The sequence below is a fragment of the Halichoerus grypus genome, chromosome 10, assembly GCF_964656455.1.
Source record: "Halichoerus grypus chromosome 10, mHalGry1.hap1.1, whole genome shotgun sequence".
Classification (NCBI taxonomy): Eukaryota; Metazoa; Chordata; class Mammalia; order Carnivora; family Phocidae; genus Halichoerus; species Halichoerus grypus.
Genome location: NC_135721.1, coordinates 35,156,369 through 35,179,364, shown reverse-complemented (window position 1 = coordinate 35,179,364; position 22,996 = coordinate 35,156,369). Strand labels below are relative to the sequence as shown.

The 22,996-nt window shown below is 45.2% G+C and overlaps 1 protein-coding gene across 1 annotated transcript in view; it reads right to left on the bottom strand.

The window, feature by feature from the left end:
• Positions 1-22,996, bottom strand: part of ACOXL (acyl-CoA oxidase like) — a 348,558-nt gene that overhangs the window by 223,161 nt on the left and 102,401 nt on the right. The window contains exon 10 of the mRNA XM_078056280.1: positions 17,309-17,343. Coding sequence (XP_077912406.1) covers positions 17,309-17,343 — 35 coding nt within the window. The remainder of the gene's footprint in view (positions 1-17,308; positions 17,344-22,996) is intronic.

Below are 22,996 nucleotides of genomic sequence, written 5' to 3'. Positions count from 1 at the left end.
CACAGAGGCCCCCTTTCCACTCTCCTTCTTGATAACTCTGGCCCTCTAATCTCCAGAAAGCAGGTGAAATTCCTATCAAATGAAACCCCCAGAGCTCCAGGGTGCTAAACTTCCCAGGAAGAACCTGCTTTTCCAACTGAGTAAATGGCTGAGACCTTCGGATTTGCCGAGGCTTGCTTGCGAGGGACACGTGTGTCCGGGAGCAGGTGTGTGTGGACACACGAGGGTTCTCGGTCTCCAGGGCCTCGTGATTCTAAATGGGCCACATCACAGCTCTGACAGCCATCACAGTGGTGCCTCCAGAACTGAGAGAGAAAAAAAGATTCTGAGAACCCAAATCCCCTTTCACAAAGCCCATGGAGGTGCCTTTTATGCCTCTGCCATCTGTCATCACAAAATTCACAACAGCTCCCGAGTCTCACGATACGGACATTTCTGCAGGGGTCATCCGGAGCAGTGCAGACGCCCTGACAGCGAAACAATGTGCAGCAAGGTGAAGACCGGTGAGAAAATCCTGCTAAACAAACAAGAGGGGTCAACGGCTCAGAGAGCAAGATCCACTTAAACCCACTAATTGGAAATAATTCCAAGTTTTTCAGACATTACGTAGTGACAATAAGGTGCAAACACCGGATTAGTGACCTCCAAAAGACAGAGAGCTTTTGTTCCGTCTTTGTAAGAGCAGAATTTCACCCTGTGTTTTGAAATTCCCATCAACTACCCTGTGTGAATTTAAAAGTTTACAATTTAATAACATGGCCAGGGCTACATTTTGAGTTTCCCGTTCCAGGTCAAGGAGCAGAACGTATGCGAGGAAGGATGTGGGGGGAAGGGAATCAATGAAGCACCGAAAGGAGTCAGGGAGCCATTTTCATTCTGGTCGTTCTCAGAGGTCAGCTAACCAAAGGGACACCTTAAACTGCCATCCCAACGGGAAAAGCCACGTATATTTTCAGGGTTTGGGTTTTGGTCGTTCTTATTTTTTAAGTCAGTCTTGTCAAACCATATTTGTCAAGGACCTTAGTCCTAGACCAAAGTTTTTGTTTTATTGTTTTAATATGCTGTAAAATTTCATTGAGCTTTATAAGCAACTGAAAAGAAAAGAAAAGGTTTCTGAAAATGCCTTATGAGTCTGGAGCCTGGTTTCACTTGGGAATCACAAACATTTTGCAAAAATCAATATTGAAACAAAGCCATTAAAAAGGAAACATCTTGTGGGGCACCTGGGTGGCTCAGCCATTTAGCGTCTGCCTTCGGCTCAGGTCATGATCCCAGGGTCCTGGGATCGGGCCCCACATCGGGCTCCTTGCTCAGCAGGGAGGCCTGCTTCTCCCTCTCCCACTCCGCCTGCTTGTGTTCCCTCTCTCGCTGTCTCTCTCTCTCTGTCAAAAAATAAATAAAAATCTTTAAAAAAAAAAAAAAAGGAAACATCTTGTTACTCATAGGAACACTTGTAGAATTTACTGTGGGCTCTGATTCCATAGAGTTACGCTCTCTGGAACGTATGACTCCCAGCGTCACCCCCACCTCAGAGAACACGGGATCCATCAGGTAAAGGAAGGACGTTTTAATCAACCAGCTCCATGTGTGGTCCCCAAGATGGAGACAGGGCCAGCTGCCACTTCCTGGGTGCTCTTTGCCACGGTCTCTGTGAAGCACTGGACTTGCACGGAATCACCCAGCTGCACAGTGGAGGAGATACGGTCTGTCTGTGTCTCTCCAAAGCTCCTGGTCTCTGCGGTGCAGACCTGTGTGGAGTTCTGGCCCAAGAGGAAGGCTCTTAGGTACCCCCAGCATTCTATCTTTGCACCAAGATCCATGATCTTGAGTTAATGACACAGTGATGTTCTCCAAAGACCTGTGAGCAAGCTGGGGACAGCAAGCCACGTCTCAGCCTGGGCCAGGCTCCGAGTGGCCCCCCTGAAAAGGTCCGAATAACTAAGGTGATACATAGACATGCCCGCTAAGAGGATGCCCCTGAGGTGGTGAGGGACCTTCCCCTAGGGAAGCCTTTAGACAAAAATACAAAGTGTCTGTTCTGATGACCACAGAAAGGAAAGCTGGCTGCATTGGACAAAAGAACAAAGTGTGGGGGCGCCTGGGTGGCTCAGTCGTTAAGCGTCTGCCTTCGGCTCAGGTCATGGTCCCAGGGTCCTGGGATCGAGCCCCGCATCAGGCTCCCTGCTCTGTGGGAGGCCTGCTTCTCCCTCTCCCACTCCCTCTGCTTGTGTTCCCTCTCTCGCTGTGTCTCTCTCTGTCAAATAAATAAATAAAATCTTTCAAAAAAAAAAAAAAAAAGAGCGAAGTGTGAAACCAATGCTGCAGAATCACAAATAGGAAGTAAGAAGGGGAGGATGGGGTTGGGGGCCAGGTGGGTTGTATGAACTGGGGTTGAGGTTACTGGAACATCCTGTGGTGAAAGCAAGCCTTCCCCAGGATTCCAGAAGCTGCCTCCTCTCTTCCTTCCTTGGGGAGACCGAGGGGTGCCTGGGGAGACCTAACACGGACTGACAGGTCAGGAACCTCGGATGTCACCCTCAGACGCAAGGTGGCCTTCACACATGCCTTTGCCTGGTTGCCACTGAGCACCAAACGCAGGGTGAACACATACCCATTGGCAAATAAGACCTCAGTCCAGCCATGAAACTCTCCTGTTTGTGGAGCACCCTAAAATTAGATTCCACAAGTTGGAAATGGAATCAGGTTTCACCTTCGGCCAAGCCCCCGGCCATGTGCAGCATCAGAGGTCAACGGCAGCTGTGTTTCCTCCTCCCTGCTCCCTGGGCGCCCAGTTGGTTTTCCTCCTTCTCCTTCCTCCAGGTGCGTTCCTGCCACAGCCTGCCCAGAAAGTCTTCCTTTCACAGCCTTCTGATGAATAGATTGTCTGTGTTTTCTTTTGCATTCTTTTTAATGGCCTGGACTATGCTCCAGCGACCCAGCTGTGCATGTCAAATAAAATGTATTGGGGTCGGATAGATTCTCACATAGCACCGAAATGCACAGCCCGTGAAACAAAGGGCACCCAACCACAACATGCACATTCTAGAAAGCTCCGCTAAGAACTGTAACTGCTACAAAAGCCACCCGAACTACACAAGTACCAAGTCAAATGGCATCATTTCATGTCATTACTCCATTCTCTTTCTCTTTTTTTTAAGATTTTTTTCAAATATAGTTATGCAAAAGACTTCTGTTTTTAATCACTGTGCAAATACTAACATTTTACAAAACCCAGGCAGATAAAATCAGCTCAGGTTGAGTATCTACTGCACACGAAGCTATAACTGATTCAGCTTTGCAATCTGACCTTTAGCTGTCGGGTAGAAATGGAGAAGCGTATTTAGAGAAATGGTGAATTTATTTTTATGTTATATACAAAGGTACCGCCCTTCGTGAAGCATGCGAACTCTCGTCAAAGGAGCAAATGTTTAAAAACTGAAGGAAAAATAAGAAGGCAGCCTTCCTGTTTCATACACAGGGAGGAAGAGGGGTCTTTTAAACCTGTCATAAAACAGGTGGGCTCAAGAAATCCAGAAAAGGGTGCATGGAAATATACTCTTACTGCCGCCGTGATATTTTAAGGAAATACCATTTGTATTTTGTTCCATAACTAAATGAAATCAGCTGAAGCCATAGGGAAAGTACATGTGTTTACACCCCAGCCCAGAGTCAGCTTGTTGCATCTGACTTTCTGTTCTGGTTAAAAACATCTCTTTCTTCAGCCTGCTGTTGAATATACCCTCATAGTTGAGGACAGATGTGGCTAGCAATGCCTTGTGAAACAAATGCCAAGCAGCAGACCGCTACCACAGGCTCACGCACCTGCAGGTGACATCACCAGGCTCTATCTTAACCCAGAAATCTATTAACATGCAGAAACAGGTGTCATCAAACCAAAACCCACTCTTAGAAAGCATTCACCTCATCCGCCTGAGAGTGGAAATGACAAACGAGATGCCAAACTTCCACTCACCTTCCATGTGTGACTAAGAGGGCAGGGAGCACCCCTCCCACCCCCCACCCGAACCTCTCAGGACACCTGTTCCCTGACATCCCAAGGATTCCAGATGCGGCCAGAACAAAAGCGCTGGAGGAAACCCTACTCTGCATTTTCCTTTGTTTCACGGAGTTTAGTCTTTTCTCTTTAGCAAGATGTAGTTAATATCAGGTCGGGTCTTTACCGATATCTTATCCCTGAAATGGCGTTTCTCTTGGGATCTGTAACCAGGCATAGAGAAGGTACTCAATCTATGTATGGAGACAGTAAAAAATGATATATCTGGAATTTATTTTAAAATACTTCAACAGGAGGTGAACAGCAGTATAAAAATAAACTAAAATTGTCAAAATGTTGATAACTATAGAAACCAGGAGATGAGTAATTGGGAATCCACTATGCTATTTCTCCTTGTGCTTGAAATTTTCCATAATCAATATAATTTTTAAATATGTAGCAGCATTTCCAGCTGTTGGGCCAACTCCTCCTCCCCTCTCCTTAGTAACAGAACCCAATTTTGTTCATGTAATTCACCCTCCTCTCTGGAGCCACTGTGCTTCACTGAGCCAGTCACAGTCATCCCCATCCTCCTTGCTAGTGTTAGCCTTAGGGATGGTTCATGTGGCCAATGAAAGAAGAGGGGAAGTCTCTAGAAGGGTTTCTGGGGGAAAAAAGTGCCCATGCTGCTACAAAGTGGCATACAGGAAGAGATGGGTCTTTTTCTTTTGCTAATATTTGTTGCACCTGCATGTGACAGCAAGAACCTCAGCAGCCATTTTGTGACCATGAGGGAGTCAGCCAAAGACAAAACCAGTTTGCTGAGGGTTGCAGAGAAGAAAGATCAAAGCAACCCTGGTCTTTGAGGATGTCACTAAGTTACTGAAATAACCACTCTGAAACTGCCTCACTTCAGGAATCATTAAGTGAGAAAACAACCCACTTACTGTTTAAAACAGTTGAGCCAGGGTTTCCTGTTACTCATAGCTAAAGGCATCCTACTTGATACAAAATAACTGTTCAATGAATGAACGAAAGAATGGATGAAGGCAGACGTATGGAGAGAATTACCAGTCTTAGTTGCATCATTTGAGTCTAAGTAAAGTCAGTGTTGTTATAATCCCAAGTAAGAGTAGAGATTTACATTCCATTTCACCTTAGTACATAGGATCTTCTCTCTTATTTCACAGTACACACTCTGTATTTTATTTCTTTGGCAACCAGTCAGATACTTCCTGGTATCTTCTCCTGTAAGGTTGCTCTTTGATTTGTTTGGAGCATTTCCTCAAATGGCACCTTATATTCATAACTATGCCCAGGTCAGTGGGGGCTCCCAGTATACTGGAAAGAACATGGTCTTCATTAAGTGGCTCTGTGATCTTGGACAAATCCCTCAACCTCCTGAGCATTAATGTCCTTATCTACAAGACAGAATTAGTAATGCCCATCTTAGGGGCTGAGAGAGTTAAATGGGGAAGCATGCAGCGAATCATCTAAAGCATGGCAAAATGCCATTTCATCCACATCAAGACTGGTTTTAAGGTCAAGGGTAACTGTTGGTAACTGGCAGAATCACTGTTTTATTCTTCTACCCTTGCTTTCACGTATACAAAAAAAAAAGTAACAATTTCCCTCTTTATGAGCAGTTTCATTTTTAACATCTAACATGTCTTTTTTCCCTATCTATTTTCATCACAGAGGACATATAATTAAAAAGAAGATCAAGGGACACCTGGGTGGCTCAGTCAGTTGAGCGTCCAACTCTAGATTTCGGCTCAGGTCATGATCTCAGGGTCCTGGGATTGAGCTCCGAGTCGGGCTCTGCGCTCAGCAGGGAGTCTGCTTGAGATTCTCTCTCTCCCTCTGCCCCTCCCCCGCTAAATATGAATAAATAAATCTTAAAAATATATAAATAAAAAAGAAGATTCAACCACTATGATGTATACCTGAAATTAACAGATTATTGTATGTCAATTATACCTCAATAAAAAAGTGTTCTGGAAATAGATAGTGGTGATGGTGAGACATTGTGAATGTACTAAACGACACTGAATTGTACACTTTAAAATAGTTAAAATAGTAAATTTTATGTGCTTTTTACCACAAGAAAAAATAATTTAAAATTTTTATTAAGAAAAAGAAGACACCCAGGGGTTTCCTTTCAAACAATACAGGCCCCTTGGGGTCAGTCAACTATCTCAAATGGGAGAGAATTTCTTGGAACACAGGTTGGTAGCTCCCCTCTCTACCCCACTGATGCCTGGCCATCAGGTATGAAGGACTGGGATTGGGGGCAGACTGAGCAGAGAGCAGTGGTCTCTGAATCCTTCACCCTACCCCAGTGGGACAGGGACCACTGCCTCCCTCCCCTTCCTCAAGCAAAGACATGAAAACTCAGAAAATTCTGGTCCCTCCTGGATCATCACTTGAGGTAGGCCACCTCTCCCCTGGGGTTGAGTGGGCACTTTGCAGACCACTGCCACGTGGATGGCCCTTGGTGGTTTCTGTCACATCATCACAGCATGTACTCAGCTTTTACTTAAGTAAATGTATTTTAAACAGAAATTTTCCATCAACATTAACTGTCCCTTCTAGCCCAAATGTCATTTAATTGCTCTCCACCAGGCCACAGCCCCTGTGAGTGACCAGAAAACAAGCACTCCTCTCTGGGGCTGAGTCCATATCAGAGCTCTAAGCCGCAAGAAATCATCCTCGGGACTCCCAGTGGGGTTGGTGACACATTTTAGGAAACACGTCTTCTGTTAGGTGTCAGAGGTGTGAGTTCAAATCCCCACATCCACTTGGTGTAAAACCATCACATCCTGCCTCCTTGGTGAGGATACAAACACTTCCTTTATCACCCTTACCATCCAGGATTCCCACCAGAGTCACCAGAGGCAGACACGGTGGGCTTTCACCTTTAATCTACTCATGGTAGATAATAAATACTAGTTGAATGAACCAAACAAAGGAATTTACATTCAATTGGATTTTTTTAATGTCCTGGATCTTATTTCTTTTTCATTTTAAGATTTTATAGAGAGGAAGAGGTGAGAAGATGACTGGAAATAGGACAGTCAAGGTAAAATAATAAATTGCCTTCCAATTACCTGTCACACCTTGTGGCTTATCAGGGCAGAGCCCTCCCATGTGTCTCCAATGACAATGACAACCAAACTAGGGTGGAAGAGGGCTGGCTCCAGAAAGTGACAAATGAGGCTAATTGTTGATTTGTACTTCTCTACTGTTGCATGGACAACCGTAAATGCATTCTGGGTGATACACCATTTAGGAGAGGCTACCATTCTCCCCCGCCCATGAGCATGATTAATTGAAAGCTGATTTGATTTCTATGCTTAAGCAAACAGGCAAACAAAAGAGGACAAAGAGGTTTTCAGGAGAGTATTTTGTCAACACAAAAGCCAACATAGCATGTGAGCCTCGTAATAACGGATTTGAGTCAATCTCTGCTGACTGAACACATGATACCTGCCAGGCCCTGAAGATCGAAAGAGGAATAAACACTGCACTGACCTTGAGAAGCTCTCGGTTAGGGCAGGGTTTCTCCACCTTGGGATTATTCACATTTGGGGCAGGATCATTCTTGGGGTGGTGAAGGGCTATCCTATATGCAGTATAGGATGGTTAGCAGCATCCCTGGCCTCCACCTGCTGAATGCCAGTAGTACCCTCCCACAAGTTGGGACAACCAAAAATATCACCAGATGTCCCTGGGGGATAAAATCCCCCAGTTCGGAACTCCTGGTCTAGGAGGAGTATAAATCAATAACCGCAAGACGTACCACCAGGTAAGAGGCCAACACGGTTGGGAATGTGGACAGAGGAGCAGTTTTTCTCTGGAGGAGGAATGCTGTGGACGTCTGCGGATGCCTACACGTGAGGATATAAAAGTGGCTCGTCTGTGCGGCTCACACCCCCACCGTCTCCACCCACCGCAAACTCTAAGGAGGAGGAAGCTGTCTTGAGGACCAGAACAAGCCGCTGTGATAAGCAGTCACATCTACATTATAAAAGACTCAAGAGTGTAAATTTACATATTTCCTTCTCTACTTGGCACTTGAGGCTCTACGAACCTCAGCAGGAAGCAAAATCTAAGTGATAAGATACCTCAGGAAAAAGAAAAAAGAGCTACCTTGCACAATTCCTTTCCCATTGGGCCCACAGCGGACGGCATACATGCAACCCCCTTCAGGAGACCCCTCAGGTCCTCCACAGGCCCAGTCCTCTGTGTACAGAATGTTCCTGATGCATAGATAGTTTGAGCCACAGAAGAGGCCAAAATATCTTTCGTACAGGAAAAAATTACCTATAAATGAGGCACCTGGTGACTGGAAGGAAGTAAATCTAGAATTTTCTGTGGCTAGTTTAACAGAGCCTCAGGATTACGTCTTGCCAACTTAACTGTACATTAAAACTTGGAAAACATTCTTCAGGAAGAGGGGGTGTAGTACCTTAAGCCAAGCTTGCAGGTAAAGCCATAGAAAATCAGCCTGTGAACCAGGCCCCCCAACACATCAGGCTGATCAGAGAATCCCTCTGTCCTCTCCCACTTAACAGAAGCATCACCAGGGCCTTAGTAAACTCTCCTCCAAAATGGGTGATGACCAATGGCTTGTTCACTATAGGTGATCTGTTGGACAAGGGCATTATGGTACCAGTCAAGGGAATATAGAGAAGGACCCTGCACTTCCCCCCACCCAGCTTGGCTGTCATAAACACTAGCCTAGACAGCGGTCCGCGAGCTGTCTCCCCTGGCCCTGGCAGAATGGCAGCTCCTCTCAGCACAGTGAGGAGTGTGCTGGTGATCTTCATCCAGGCTGGTTTCCCTGTCTGCCCTTAGCCCCGGTGCAATGGGCTGGCAGCCCATTCACTGGTCCCTGGGGCCCTGCCCCCTGCCCAGTGCTCAGCAGCAATCAACCAAGTGGGAGTTGGGGTGACACCTGCCACATTACCTCAGCAGCTGGGGGGGTGCGGAACGCAGAGCTGCTTTCTCACTACTCTCTCACTGGTGAGATCTGGAAACAGCTGCACCCCATTCCCCGGGTCTCCAGGGAGAGACCAGCCAGCCGATGAGTTTTCCAGATGGATGAGATGAGCAGTGCCTCCTGGAACGTGACCTCAGGCACCTGCACTGGGGACCTCAGCTCCACGGAGGGGAGCAAGCCAAGCCCAACATGTCATCCCACCACCCCCTGCGGGCTCAGTGAACCACAGAATGGAGGGCCAGCTCTGGCAGCCCCCTGCAGCCCCTCCAATACCCCCCTCCCTGGCAGCAACCTAGTGAGTGAAGAATAAGGTCAAACCCAACTGCCTCAGGCTGAACTGCCCCCACTAAGAGGGCCTCGCTTGAGCACCTTTCAATCTGAAAAGCCCACGGTTGACAAAAGTTCTGACTGCACCTGTGAACTGGTTCACAGGGAAAGCCTTAGAAAGATCAGCAAATTAACCTGCATGTGGTTACACACCTAACAGCTCACGTTCACTGAAAACAATCAAGTGAGCAAAACTATGAAACCAACGCCTCACCCTGGGCATACCAAACACAACATAATTCCATACTCAGAAGCACTTGGACACAGGACTATTAATGTGGCCTCCAACTAGGTGGTCTCACACAGGAGTGGCCCAGGCTCTCCCCTACCTCTCTTTCATTCAAGTTCACTGAGGTTTAATTCCCTTACGGTAAAATTCACCTGTTTCAGATGTTATAGTTCTATAGAAAAAAATATACAGTCATGGAACCCTCACTACCAAGATTAAGAATATGTCTATCACCAACCCCCCCCCCCCCCGCCAAATTCCTCATACTACTTTCTAGCTAACCCCTACCCCTACCCACTTTTCTTCCCATAGTTTTCCCTTTTCCAGAATGTCATGAAAAAAGAATCATACAGCATGTGCACTTTGGAGTCTGGCTTCCTCCACTCAACGTGATGCCTTTTTATTGCCGAGTAATATTTCACTGTGCAGGTGGGCCACAGTCTGTTTATCCAATTCAGGTGAAGGGCATTTGAGATCGTTTTCACTTTCGGGCTATTGTGAACAGAGCTGCTATAGACATTTGCATAAAGTCTTTGTATGGGCACATGTTTTCATTTCTCTTGTGTCAGTGCTACCTGGGAATATAGTCACTGGGTCACATGGTAAGGTGATGTTTAACATTATAAGAAACTCAAAGGATCTTCCAAAGTGGCCACACCATTTTGCTTTCCCACCAACAGTGTATGAGAGCTGTAATTACTCCATATCTTCATCAGCACCTTCATACTGTATTGCCAGGATTTTGTGGTTTTGTGTTTTATTGTTTTGAGTTTTGTTGTTGTTGTTGTTGTTGTTATTTTTGTTGTTTTGGTGTGTGTTTAAGCCATTCTGATATATGTGTAATAGTATCTCATTGTGGTCTTAATTTGCATTTCCTTAATGACGAACGACGCTGAGCGTCCCTTCCTGTGCTTATTTGCCATCTCTTGTACCTCTTTTGCCATCTCATATGTGTCTCTTCTTTGGTAAAGTATCAGCTCAAGAGTTTTTTGGCCCACTTATTAAATTGCTATCTTGTTAAAGGTCTGTAAGAGTTCTACTCATATTCTGGATACAAGTCCTTTATCAGATATGTGTTTTGAAAATATTTTCTCCTGGTTTGTGGCTTGTAGTTTCTAGGCAGTGGTTTTCACAGAGCAGATGTTTTTAATTTTGATAAAAATCCATTTTACCAACTTTTTCTTTCATAGTTTATGCTCTTTGTGTCCAAAGCAATCTTTGCCTTGCCCAAGGTCACAAGGATCTGCAGCTATGTTTTCTTCTATAACGTTTTCAGTTTTAAGTTTTATTTTGTGCACGTGACCCATTTGTGTTCATAACTGTGCATGTTGTAAGGTAAGGGTTGAGGGTTTGGGGTTTTTTTCTTTAAAGGGTGTTCAATTGTTCCAGTACCATTTATATCCATTCTCCATTGAATTATCTTGGTGCTTCTGTTGAAAATCAATTGATCAGATATGTGTGGGTCTGCTTTCAGATTCTTCATTCTGTCCGACTGGCCTATCTGTCCTTTGACCACACTGCTTTGATTCCTATGTAAGTCTTGAAGCCGGGTAGTATAAGTCTTTCAACTCTTTCAAAATTGCTTTGGCTAATCCAGATTTTTTGCCTTTACATATAAATTTTTTAATTAGCTTGTCACTCTTTGAATTAGCTTACCATTATGCAAAATATTTATATTTACGTTTCTATGTTTGAATTGGGGTTTTGTCAAATCTCTGGATCAATTTAAGTTAGGTGCCTTGCCCTTTTGAAAGTAAGGGAATGGTCATTCTTCAGAGATACCATAAAAGAAAGACTGACCAGTTCCTTCCAAACTCACCCACCCAGGATGGCTTTGCCAAATGGCCTTGGCTCTAAGTGCTGGGTTGTAGAGTCCACATGTTCTGATGTGGGAGGGGGACAAGAATGCAGTCTGCCCCTCCAACCTGCTCCCTGGTATAGAAAGGAAAAGACGCAAAGTTGAGGTCAGCCCTGAGCCCTAACAACAGAAAAGAACATGGTTCCTTGACAAATTTTTGAAAATGAGGTCACATCTTTTCCATCCAAGGGGCCACTGGAGGAGTGGGAGATCCCTAATGCCGAAGAGAAGAGGCAAGTTAATTCTTCAAAGGAAATAGCAAGAGTAAGGGGTGGAGCAGGCAGGAAGATCAGGGCTGCAAAATTTGAGGAGACAGGGTTGGAGAGGAAGTCTGGGATCAGAATTCTGTTCCCTGAGCTCGGAGGTGGGTGGAAACTTTTGAGTGGGAGGGGCATAATCAGATCTGTATTTGAGAAAGATCCTCTACTGGCAGGCAAAATATCCTCCCAGAGACCATCCTGTGGGTGTGGCATCAGACGCGTGATAAGCAGGTTTGACTGGGGAAACGGCCGAGAGCCTGGACCAGAATGTCTTTGGAGAATAAGGCCACCAAATTAAAATCAGACGAGGGATTAAAGGGGATGGGAGAGGCACAGGAAGGCACATTCACATACCCCTTACCCCCGGACCCTGAAAAGCATCTCCCACTCTCCAGGCACATCCACAGCCTTAAGCAGAGCTCTGCTGTAAGAGGCCAACAACATATCTGCGGCGTCGGAGGTCCTCACTGAGTCAGATCACATAATTCAGACACCCTGAGAGTATTCATATTCTGCTCTTCAGGGGCAATATTTTGTGTTAAGGTTATCTTAAAAATGTAACCTTCCAAAAGATGACTTTGCTTTTAAGATTATGCCATTGGGGTTGAATAAATTTCTTGGCAACCTGTGTATAAATCTGGTCAGGGCCTCACTGTGAAGTCTGAAAAAGAGACAGATGGAACAGTTGGCCAGAAAGCCCCAGTGACAGAAACAACTATTCCCTGGAAGGGGGGGGGGGAGGGCAGAAAGACATCTTTGTTTATTTTTACAAAATTTGGAGAACAACAGTGTCCCCCAGCTGTCTCCACAAGATCAAACCAGCTCCAAATGGGAGTTGCTAGGTATTTGCCAACACTTGAAATCAAAGTCCAATAGGCCTGATGGCCCTGTTTCTTGTCTTTCCCTCCCTTTGTATTTCAAGATGACAATTTCATTTGTTCATTGATGCAGCCTGTCCATTCAATAAGCATTCTGATCCATCTATAAACTTCAAACTCCACTTCTAATCTAAATCAGAACACAAAAGTACATGACCCCTTCACTTCTTGCTAGGCCCTCTGGCTCATTCAAAGCAAACACCCGAAGGCAGTCTCAGAATGACATTTAATCAAGGGGTCTGCGTTTTCGGCGTAAGGCCATGCCCTCCAAAGTCCAACTCAGGGATCATGAAACTGTCAACTTGCCCACTTCTCTGGGACTGATCACACACAAGCTCCCCAATCCTGCCTTCCCCTGGCCAGCCCTCAGGGAACACCAAAACCTGTTAGGGGGTTGGTACCTGTAACTCCAAAATTAGGGTTAGGGCACAGGCCTGGGACAGGGTACCAAATTTGGCCTTCGTTAGGGCCTCTGAGAAATGGATAGAAAAAGTCAGTTGTGGGAAAGAAACATCTTTAGGCTTCATCTAAAAGTCAAACCTCTATGAACTTCCATTTAACTGTAACAGAGCCAAGTGGAAAAGTTGCTTCCCTCCTTATTTATTAAAGAAAGACAATGAACAGGAACAAGAAAGGAAATAATTCTGTTGGGGGCTAGTAAACCGCTCTCCCACCCTGCTTCCATGGGCAATTCTTGGAAACACGGACACAGGGGCCATGTGCAAAAAATGGCATGCTGTTGGCTCACGTGGCCTCTCCGTTGTATCAGAGAAGCAAGAGCCAAAGTGAGAGGGTCACTTCTGAGCCACTTGGTCTCTGCCCAGGAGCTCCTACCAGGAGGGAGCAGGCTTCTCCAGGCTGCTGCACAGGGACAGACAGGAAGAACATCTAAACCCTCTTTCAGACTTATAGAAAAAGAAAAAAACAAAACACCCACACAGTGGGGAACAATTTCCCCACTGTGTGGGTGGTGGGGCCCCAAGAGCTGTTATCTGCAAAGGGCACTTCTGGGGGTTACCCAGCTGTTACCACGGTGTGGATTCCACTCAAAAACCTCAAGCCAAGCCGTGGGGGAATGAACACCAAGAGACAATTTTTCCACTCTGTAAAAATGACTTGACTTTACAAAAATAAATTAAAACACCATGATAATAAATGAAATGTGTGCAGGACCTGTTGTCAAATGCAGAGTCGGTCACGGTCGATGCTCCTCCTTGCTTGGCACATCTATGTCATCAGAATATGACTATGTCGTTCTCCACTTCCTGACCCCTCAGCACCTGACCCCACGTGACGTCTCACACACAGACGTACACACAGACACACACTCGCATACCACGCAACCAAGTCTGGCGTTACTGGTCTAGCAGGAGTTAGAGGCTAAACCAACATGTCTGAGGGCAGGGGTGGGAATCGTTGGGGTGGACAAGTGTTAGTACAGGAATCGGGGGAAAGGATGCTCTAGCTTTCTTCATCATAACAAGGGAGATTTGATGGCTGTAGCAAAAATGCAGATGTATAAAAACAAAACCAGGCATCCTTTGGGCCTTAAGTCCCCCACACAAGGGCTCCCCTGTTCCAGGCTGCTCTGCCCCATGTGTCTATGGCAGGCTGAGATGCACTGCCTGCCCACCAAGTTCATAGGATTTAGTGATTCCTCTCCTCCTCTGCATACTCATGTCCTTGAAGTCCCTCCCACCCATTCCTAAGTGAACCCATCCTCCCAGTGATGCCATCGGGAGCCACGTTCACCTCCCCCCCTCCCTTCGTCCCACCTCCATCTACTACAGGATTCTCGCACCATTGCTCTTGGCCTTGGCCCTCCTGTTAGATTTTGGGAAACAGACCTGGTTATTAAAACCTCAAGTCCCAAACCTTGCTTCCAAAATTATCCTTACCCACATGAAGAGGACCTAGGAAGCCCTTAATTCCAGCATCTGGGTTCTGGGTAGACATGACAATAGAAATGGAAACCGTTTCTCAATAGCAACTGTGAGCCTTTGAAGGGGACCCAGAACTACATACACATAGGATACAACCCCATTTTAAAAAGTAATCAACAGAAGAACAGTATGGCGATTCCTCAAAAAACTAAAAATACAATTACCATATGATCCAGCAATTCCACTTCTGGGTACATACCCAAAAGAATTGAAAGCAAGGTTTCAAAGAGATTTTTAAATGCTCATTAGCAGCATCGTTAACAATAGCCAAAGGCAGAAGCAACCCAAATGTCTATTGACAGATGAAAGGATTAGCAAAAAGTGATATATATATTCATTTATCTATATAGATATATAGATACACACATACACACACACATATGCAATGGAGTATTATTCAACCTTAAAAAGGAAGGAAATCTGACACATGCTACAACATGGATAAATCCTGAGGACATTATGCTAAGTGAAAGAAGCCAGACACAAAAAGATAAATACTGTATGATTCCACTTATATGAGGATCCTATAGTAGTCAAATTCAGAGACATTAAGTAGAATGGGGGGTGGGGAGTTACTGCTCAATGAGTATTGAGTTTCACTTCGGGAAGACGAAAAAGTTCTAGAGATGGATGTGGTGATAGTAGCACAAGAATGTAAATGTACTTAATATCACTGAACTGTATACTTTTTAACCTTTTTTAAGGGTTAAAATAACAAATTTTATGTTAGGTGTATTTTACCAAAAAAAAAAGTAATCAACAGAAAGACTGAAGCTTCAATTAATCTAAATAAACTAGCAGGATTTTTTTAAAGAAGAGACACAACCAGAAACCCACACCCTTCATCTTCTTCCTTCTCTTTAAGGACAGAGGTGGGTGACAGGGCCAGGCAGCAGGAGGGACAGGAGAGTCTCCACCAACCCAGTGAGGTGTTGGTAACCATATGGAAAGATGCCAGGTGCCTGCCCTGGCCAAGGGCGGGGCGAGAATGAATATTCTCCACAACACAGGCCTGACCCCATTTAAGCACAGGGGCAAAGGCACCATCCAGCCTTCCGTCAGGTCTACCCTGCTCTGCTATCTTACCTGATTCCCTGATTGGAAAAGGCTGAGAGTTGGCAAAAGTCCCTCAGCCTCACCAAGTATTAAAAAGAAGATAGTAGGAAGGGAAAAATGAAGGGGGGGAAATCCGAGGGGAAGATGAACCATGAGAGACTGTGGACTCTGAGAAACAAACCGAGAGTTCTAGAGGGGAGGAGGGTGGGGAGATGGGTTAGCCTGGTGATGGGTATTAAAGAGGGCACGTATTGAATGGAGCACTGGGGGTTATACACAAACAATGAATCATGGAACACTACATCCAAAAAAAAAAAAAAACTTAAAAAAAAAATAAAGAACGCTTTCTTCTCAAGCTCCATATAGACTCTGAGTTTCTGCACCAGTTAGAACTCTCCACAGAGCCACAGAGTAACCTTCCCCGTTGCGGGAACAAGCACATGTTTGTTCTCCAAGCCAGAGCAAGGCCTTAGCTTTCTTAGGGAAGAGGCACCTTCAGCTCTCCTGCAGAAACAGGCAGCTACTTTTCTTGAGGAGAGGGACTCAGATATGAGGAAAGTTCCACCAAAAGGAAAAGAATGGAAAGGGTAAAATCTGCCCTCCACCCCCCCCCCCACGCACACCCCCACCAAGTATCCAGCCCACATGAGAGTCCAGGACCTGCTGTCCACACCAGGCTTCCCAGGGGCAGAGCGGTTGTACATCTTGTCAGTCCAGCAGCCTGGCCATGCTGACAAGGGAACAGGTGCTTCTGCAGGACGCCCCACCTGGCCGTGCGCAAGCATCACGCACACCTACGATCCGGAAAGTAATCTGAGCTGCTCTGGAGCAGCATTCTTCCGAGAGTATCTAGAAACATCTAGCATGAACACTTTTCTTCCCACACACTCAATGCCAGTTCCGAGTGGTTCTCACCCAGTCCTGCCTTCTTCCTGCTCTACCCCACACGGGGCACCAACAGCTTTTCGAGGCCTCTCTGATTGCCCACTTTGTGGCTCAAGTCAGAGCTGAATGTAAACGAGTACATACAACCTGTTACAAGCATTTTTAGAAGGCAATCTTTGAGGTAACTACAGTTTGTTTGTGGAGAGCTGGCCAGATGTCCCAAGCTGACCAGCGGGTGGCACTTGGGGAGGCTATGAGCTGTTTGTGTAAAGACAGGGGGGACATTGCTTGGTGCCCCTCCATGGAGACTGGATCTTTAACTAATTCAACATTGTAATACATTTTAATGAATATTAGTACAAGAAACCAACGTTTTTCATAAACATGATGCACTCGGGGAAAAGGCAGAAATCATGAAGCAAGACAAAAAATGGAGCGTTTAGCCATTCTCAGATGACTGTAAGACAAGAGGGGGGGCCCCATGGAGGGGCCAGGGGCTTCACTAACAAGCCTTCACCCAGCTTTCTGTTTGTCTGGCCTCCGCCTCTAACGCAGGACAGCCCTGATTTCTGTTCTTATCCTTAGATGGAATATATTCCCCAGGAATCACTTGTGTCCCTGCCCTACAGCAGTACGTTTTTTGTTTTAAAAGAAATGTACTACCTACCACAACTCTTACGTAGAAACCCTATTCCTCCAAATAGCCAGTAACCTCCACCAGTCAAGCAACTAGAACAATTCTAATTGCTGTGAACTGATACCATGGGTAGAGCAGCCACCAAAATTAAGCTCAAAAACCCACAGACTTAAGCAAACCAAAAGCTATAAACCAGTAAGGTTATCCCTTAAGAAAAAAAAAAATATTAACTTTACCTGTGGCTGTAGCGAATGGCTATCGTCAACCCAAGCTGTAATTAAAAAGAGGGGAAAATACATATTAAATAATATTAAGAGTATGCTGAGTTCACAAGAAAATTAACTTATTATGGTCCATTATTTTTTAAACATTTCCTAAAATCTCCTACTGCTTATGTTTCATAAATAACACCTTTTAATGACAGATCTTTAGTTTCAACATAGTTCTTAAATGACAGCCATATTTTGAAAGGGTCTTAGAGACACCTAAAATATTTCATGTGTCTCAAGTTAGATGGGTGTCTCTCATCTGGAAGACCTTCCATAACAGAGCTTTTTATTTTATTCTATTTTATTTTATTTTGCATTTTTGCTTTTTTTCTTTTTTCTTAAATTTTTTTAAATTTAATTTTTTATTTTTTATTGGGGTATAATTAACAAATAAATTGTATATATTTAATGTATACAATGTGATGATTTGATATACATATACAGTGTGAAATTATTACCATACATTATCACATTAATTAACACATCCATCACTTCACAGTTACCTTTTTTTTCTTTTTTCAGTGAGACCACTTAAGATCTACTCTCTTAGCAAATTTTAAGTATACAATACAGTATCGTTAACTGTAGCCACCACGCTGTGCATTAAATCTCCAGAGCTCATTCCTCTTACAACTCAAAGTTTATACCCTCTGACCAACACCTCCCCATTTCCCCCCACCCCCAGCCCCTGGCAACCAGCATTCTACTCTCTGTTTGTATGAGCAAAACAGGGCTCTTTCAGCTCTGAGACACAGCCGTGAAAGGATGGGATTCCGTGTGTGGCTGATTCTGAGGTTTGTCGGACCCGGGTCCTGGGAGGAGTTCTTTCCCTACCCCCCTGCCCCAGGAGAGCCGAGTGGAGACCAGGCCATGGGGGACTGACCACCTGAGCCAGTCTTGCCAGGAGGACCTGCACAATCTTCACACTGATTCCATAAGCTCAAGGCCAGCAAATTACGCCTCTGAGGACAGCAAAGAGACTGAGCCTGCAGTACATGTGTGACATCAAGAGAAAGTGTATACCATTGCTGGACACAGCGACAAGTGGAGGCCAAGGGGACACCGTGATTTCCTTTTTATTCTGTGGGGGTGTCATGGAAACCTCTCAAGCATAAGTGGGGGTCGAGTCATACGGCATGGACCTCAGCTAGTTCGTGCAAGGTCAGTAGCAAATTCCAGAAGAGTCAGGCCACACGAGTTCAACTGCTAACTATATGGGCATCAAGTTATTTAAACTCTCAGAGCCACAGTGTTTACAACTATATAATGGGCAAATAATTATTTTCTCATGTAAGCATTAAGCAATTTTTCTATTTTTGTGTTTATACCTGTGTGTGCATGCACACGTGTGCATACTGCCTATGGAATGGAAAAACTATAAATAGTAACTACCACTACTACCATTATATATGGGCAATACCTCATTTATGAAAATGTTTTCATTTCCCAAAAATTTTTTTAAAGATTTTACTTATTTACTTATTTTAAGAGAGAGAGACAGAGAGAGAGAGCGAGAGTCAGCAGGGGAGGGGGGGCGAGGAACAGAGGGAGAGGGAGAGAGAATCCCAAGCAGACTCCCCACTGAGCACAGAGTCCAACACAGGGCTTGATCCCATGACCCTGAGATCATGACCTGAGCGGAAATCAAGAGTTGGATGCTTAACTCACTGAGCCACCCAGGCAGCCCTTCATTTTCCAAAATTTAATTTTTAAGTTAGTTCTTGGAACTTAGAAAGTATTTCATCGGGCGCCTGGGTGGCTCAGTTGGTTAAGCGACTGCCTTCGGCTCAGGTCATGATCCTGGAGTCCCTGGATCGAGTCCCGCATCAGGCTCCCTGCTCGGCGGGGAGTCTGCTTCTCCCTCTGACCCTACCCCCTCTCATGTGCTCTCTCTCTCAAATAAATAAATAAAATCTTTAAAAAAAAAAAAAAAAAGAAAGTATTTCATCATGTAAAAATGATGATCAGCCTCAACCATGCCTATGAAAGTCTCATCAACCCACTTGTGGCTGAACTATGGCACTACTAGTTTAAGGAACTCACAGCAGTTAAAAATCCAAGCATCATCTGGGCCCAAGTCCTCCTAAGTTGAACCTTCACATCCCCAAACACATCACTGGCAGTTCCCCTGATGTCAGCCCCAGTGGTGGTGGGGGTGAGGGCAGTCTCCCTGGGCAGTGGGAGGGTGGAGGGGATGACGAAGAGGCATGGGGAGGGAGAGTTAGGAGAAGTAAAATCATTGGGATGAATATAATGTTACATGTCAACTATATTTCAATTACACTTTTTTTTTAAAAGAAAGAAAGCCCAACACTTCGGTCCAGCTTAACACACTGCAGAATCCCCCAGCCTCTGTTCGAACAGCTCAGCTCCAGAATAATTTGGCGGTGTGTTACCACCATGCATACCCCAAATGCAGAACCGACATCAGTGAGCCGGGACTCAGGGAGGATAGGCTTAATTTTACAAAAAGATTATCTAGAAGTGAAGGTGTGAAATTCATAACATCAAGGTGATTTCATATCACACTCACCTGAATGTATTCAGTTATCTGTCAGCTGAACCAGGAGTACATCTTTTTGAGATTTAAGCAAATGGAAAAGGAAGATGCCTCAGGGACAATCAAGAATTTAAAGAACAAGGAGGAAATTATTTAGGGAAGGAAATAAAAACAGAAACTGCAGCCAAAAGGTCAGGATGAGCAATTTACGATTTCACACGCCACATAACTTTACATTTCCTGGAGTTAAAAAGTTCTGGCTTCCAGTGAGGCTAATTATAAGATAATTTTACCAACCGAATATTTTGATAAGCTTTAGAGTACTGCTTAATTGGTGGCTTTTCCACAGTTGAAAGATACGCCTTTGCTGGAGTAGGGAGAGAAAATGGGCGTGGGAGGGACAAAAATAAGAAAAAAGCAGAGGAAGTTTTTCGGTGGTAGCTGTGCCGGTTGAAAGAGGTGGGGTGATAAATCCTTCACAGAGATGGATTTCAATTAAGCACTTGTATTTGCCTTTTCCTGGCTTCTGAATCCAATATGTTTTATTGTCATTTTAAAAAGGCTGTCTTTGTGAAGGAAGAAAGTGCGAATCAGGGAATCCACAGACCCGCCACAGCATCCCACGGGCCTCTGTGTGAACAGGCCAGGTAACGACATGCCAGGGAACAAGATGATCCGAACCCATGCAAAGGGCCCGGAGCTACGTGGGAACAGACTCATGTGGTGGATGGGAACAGGGCACTGTGCACTCATTCTGGAAACAGAGCTTAAACTCCACACGGAATGCACTGGATCCAATTAGGCAGCCCTGACAAGACGCTGGAACGTAGAAAAGGGCTCGTGGGCCTTGCTTTGAAGGCCCAGGTTGGAACATGAGCAAGGAGACTCTTTATGTCTCTTCCTCCTCTTCCTGCATACTGTCCAACCCCAGAGAAGCCAGGGAAGGTAGAAAACTCTCGGAGGCTTCTGTACCATAGCAGATACAAAGACAACGGCAACTGTGTCATCTGCTAAGAGATGGGCCAGAGATAATCTTCTGCCCTGGCATTAGGAACCTAGCTAGTCAGGCCTCTCTGAGCCCTCGCCCTTGCTAAGAAGCATCAGCAACTCGGACATGCCTTTAAACAAGTCTCACTCCTGCCTGTGTCTGCACAGACATGCATGCAACCATGCACCTGCACACACTTCATAACCAATTTACACATGCACGTACACACAGATGTATACATATGTGTGCACTGAGACGCAACTCACCCACGTGTGCACACATACTTTTGCATGCGTGCATATCCACACTCACACATATGCATGCACATGTACACCCTTCGTGTGTGCACATGCCCCAACAAGCACGTGTTCATATATGCACACACGCATGCACATGCTCACACAGTACTCAGATGCAGACATCTGCGTGCACCAGCACATAGGCACATACACACATTCATACAGACATGCACACATGCACTGACCCACATGCACAGAGATGCTTTGGCATTCAGAGAGGCCCACAGAGCCCCCTGAGACAAAGGGAGGCCTCAGACAATTGACCCTTTTGTTGCTGGTCTCAGCAGGAACCCAGAGGAGAGAGAGGAGGGAGGCCTAGGGGTTGGCCCCCTGACCCCAGCCCAGCCAGGGCTGAGGCCCGGGGACATGGAGGTCAGCTGGAGTTTTGGGCTGCTGCCCTCCCTGGAGAACAACCCCCCAGGACATACTGTAAGTAATGCCAGAATGCACTTCACAAACCCCCACTCAGAGTCCTTCTTTTCAGATTTACACAATTTGTTAATAACAAAATTAAATCACATTTTAATGGCAAGGAAAGAGTAATTTAACATTTTTCAAAATCTCCACCAGCTACAAAAACCTTTTTCCTGCTGCTTCAGCCTAAAGATGCTCCTTTTCTGGAACAGCTGACTGAGGCAGCTGTTTTGTATCAAGTCTGAGGGTTTTCCGTATGACCCAGGGAGCTCAGACAACAGGCAGACCTTGCTGCATTAAAGAGTAATCTGAGAATAATTTGCCATAAAACCCCCCAAAGTGCACCAGCTGTAGCCGGATACGCCTTATAAAGCACCACGTAGACTGCATGGATCTTGTAAAATAATCATAATAATTTTAGAAAACACATTTTTAAAACACCTTAAAAAAAATTTTTTTTTTAAGGAAAGAAATGGGTGACACTGTCTTAGGGCACTTCCCTTACATGGGTTCCCTTCCCTGTCCACAGGCTGCCACTAAGCGTCTCTTCCTAATGCCCACTTGACCAAGGGTGCCTGCGTTGTTGGGAACCAGCCCCTCCTTACAGGTCCACTGTGCTGCGTGTTTATGATGTGCTGTCACACTCACGAGGCAGCCGGGGGCAGGTGAGGAGGAAGAGTCCATTAAATGCCAGCCCCAAAGTGGCCCAGTTGGTGAGTGGTGGTGCTCCAAGTCTGGATCCAGAACCTTCTAGACTGGGGTGATATGCTGGCAGGGGCTACAACCAAGAGCCATGTCCTTTCACAGGGTCAGCTACCAACCAGCCACAGCTCTGACGCTAGCACTCCCTTTTCCTCTAGAAAATCTGGAGACCAAGGGCTTTAGTATGAAAACTCCCATGTTTTAAACGGATTTGAATATTTTTCAAATAATGTGAGCCAAACAAAATATATCAGTGGAATTTGGCCAGGGGACCCCCAGTCTGCAGCCTCACTTTACACCTTTCCATACTGCCAAGCCTCTCCTTGCGTTCTTCAATCTTCAAATCTGAATTAGTTTGTGACAAATCTAGAAAAAGCTTTCATGTTATTCATGAGTCTTCTTTCCCTTTCCTATAATTATGTGAAGTTTTTTCTTTAGTTTGCTTCTTTTTAAGTTTCATGGGTCCAAAAGGTCCATCACAAAATAAACTCAAAAAGAAAAGTTTGTTGTTTCTTTTCCTCCTTCAGTTTTCAACTATTCCTTCCCCTTTTATGGGAAATGTGGAAAAGGAGCCTGAAGGGGAGAAGAAGAGGCATGGTGTGGACAGAATCCCACACAAACAGAGCCATGGTGTGCTGACACCAGGAAGCCCGCACAGGGAGAAAGTAATCCACCAAATGGTTCCTTAACCCCTTCCCTGGCTGCCTTTCCAGACTGTTCTCTCCTGATGATAACCAGGATCCCCTTGTTCC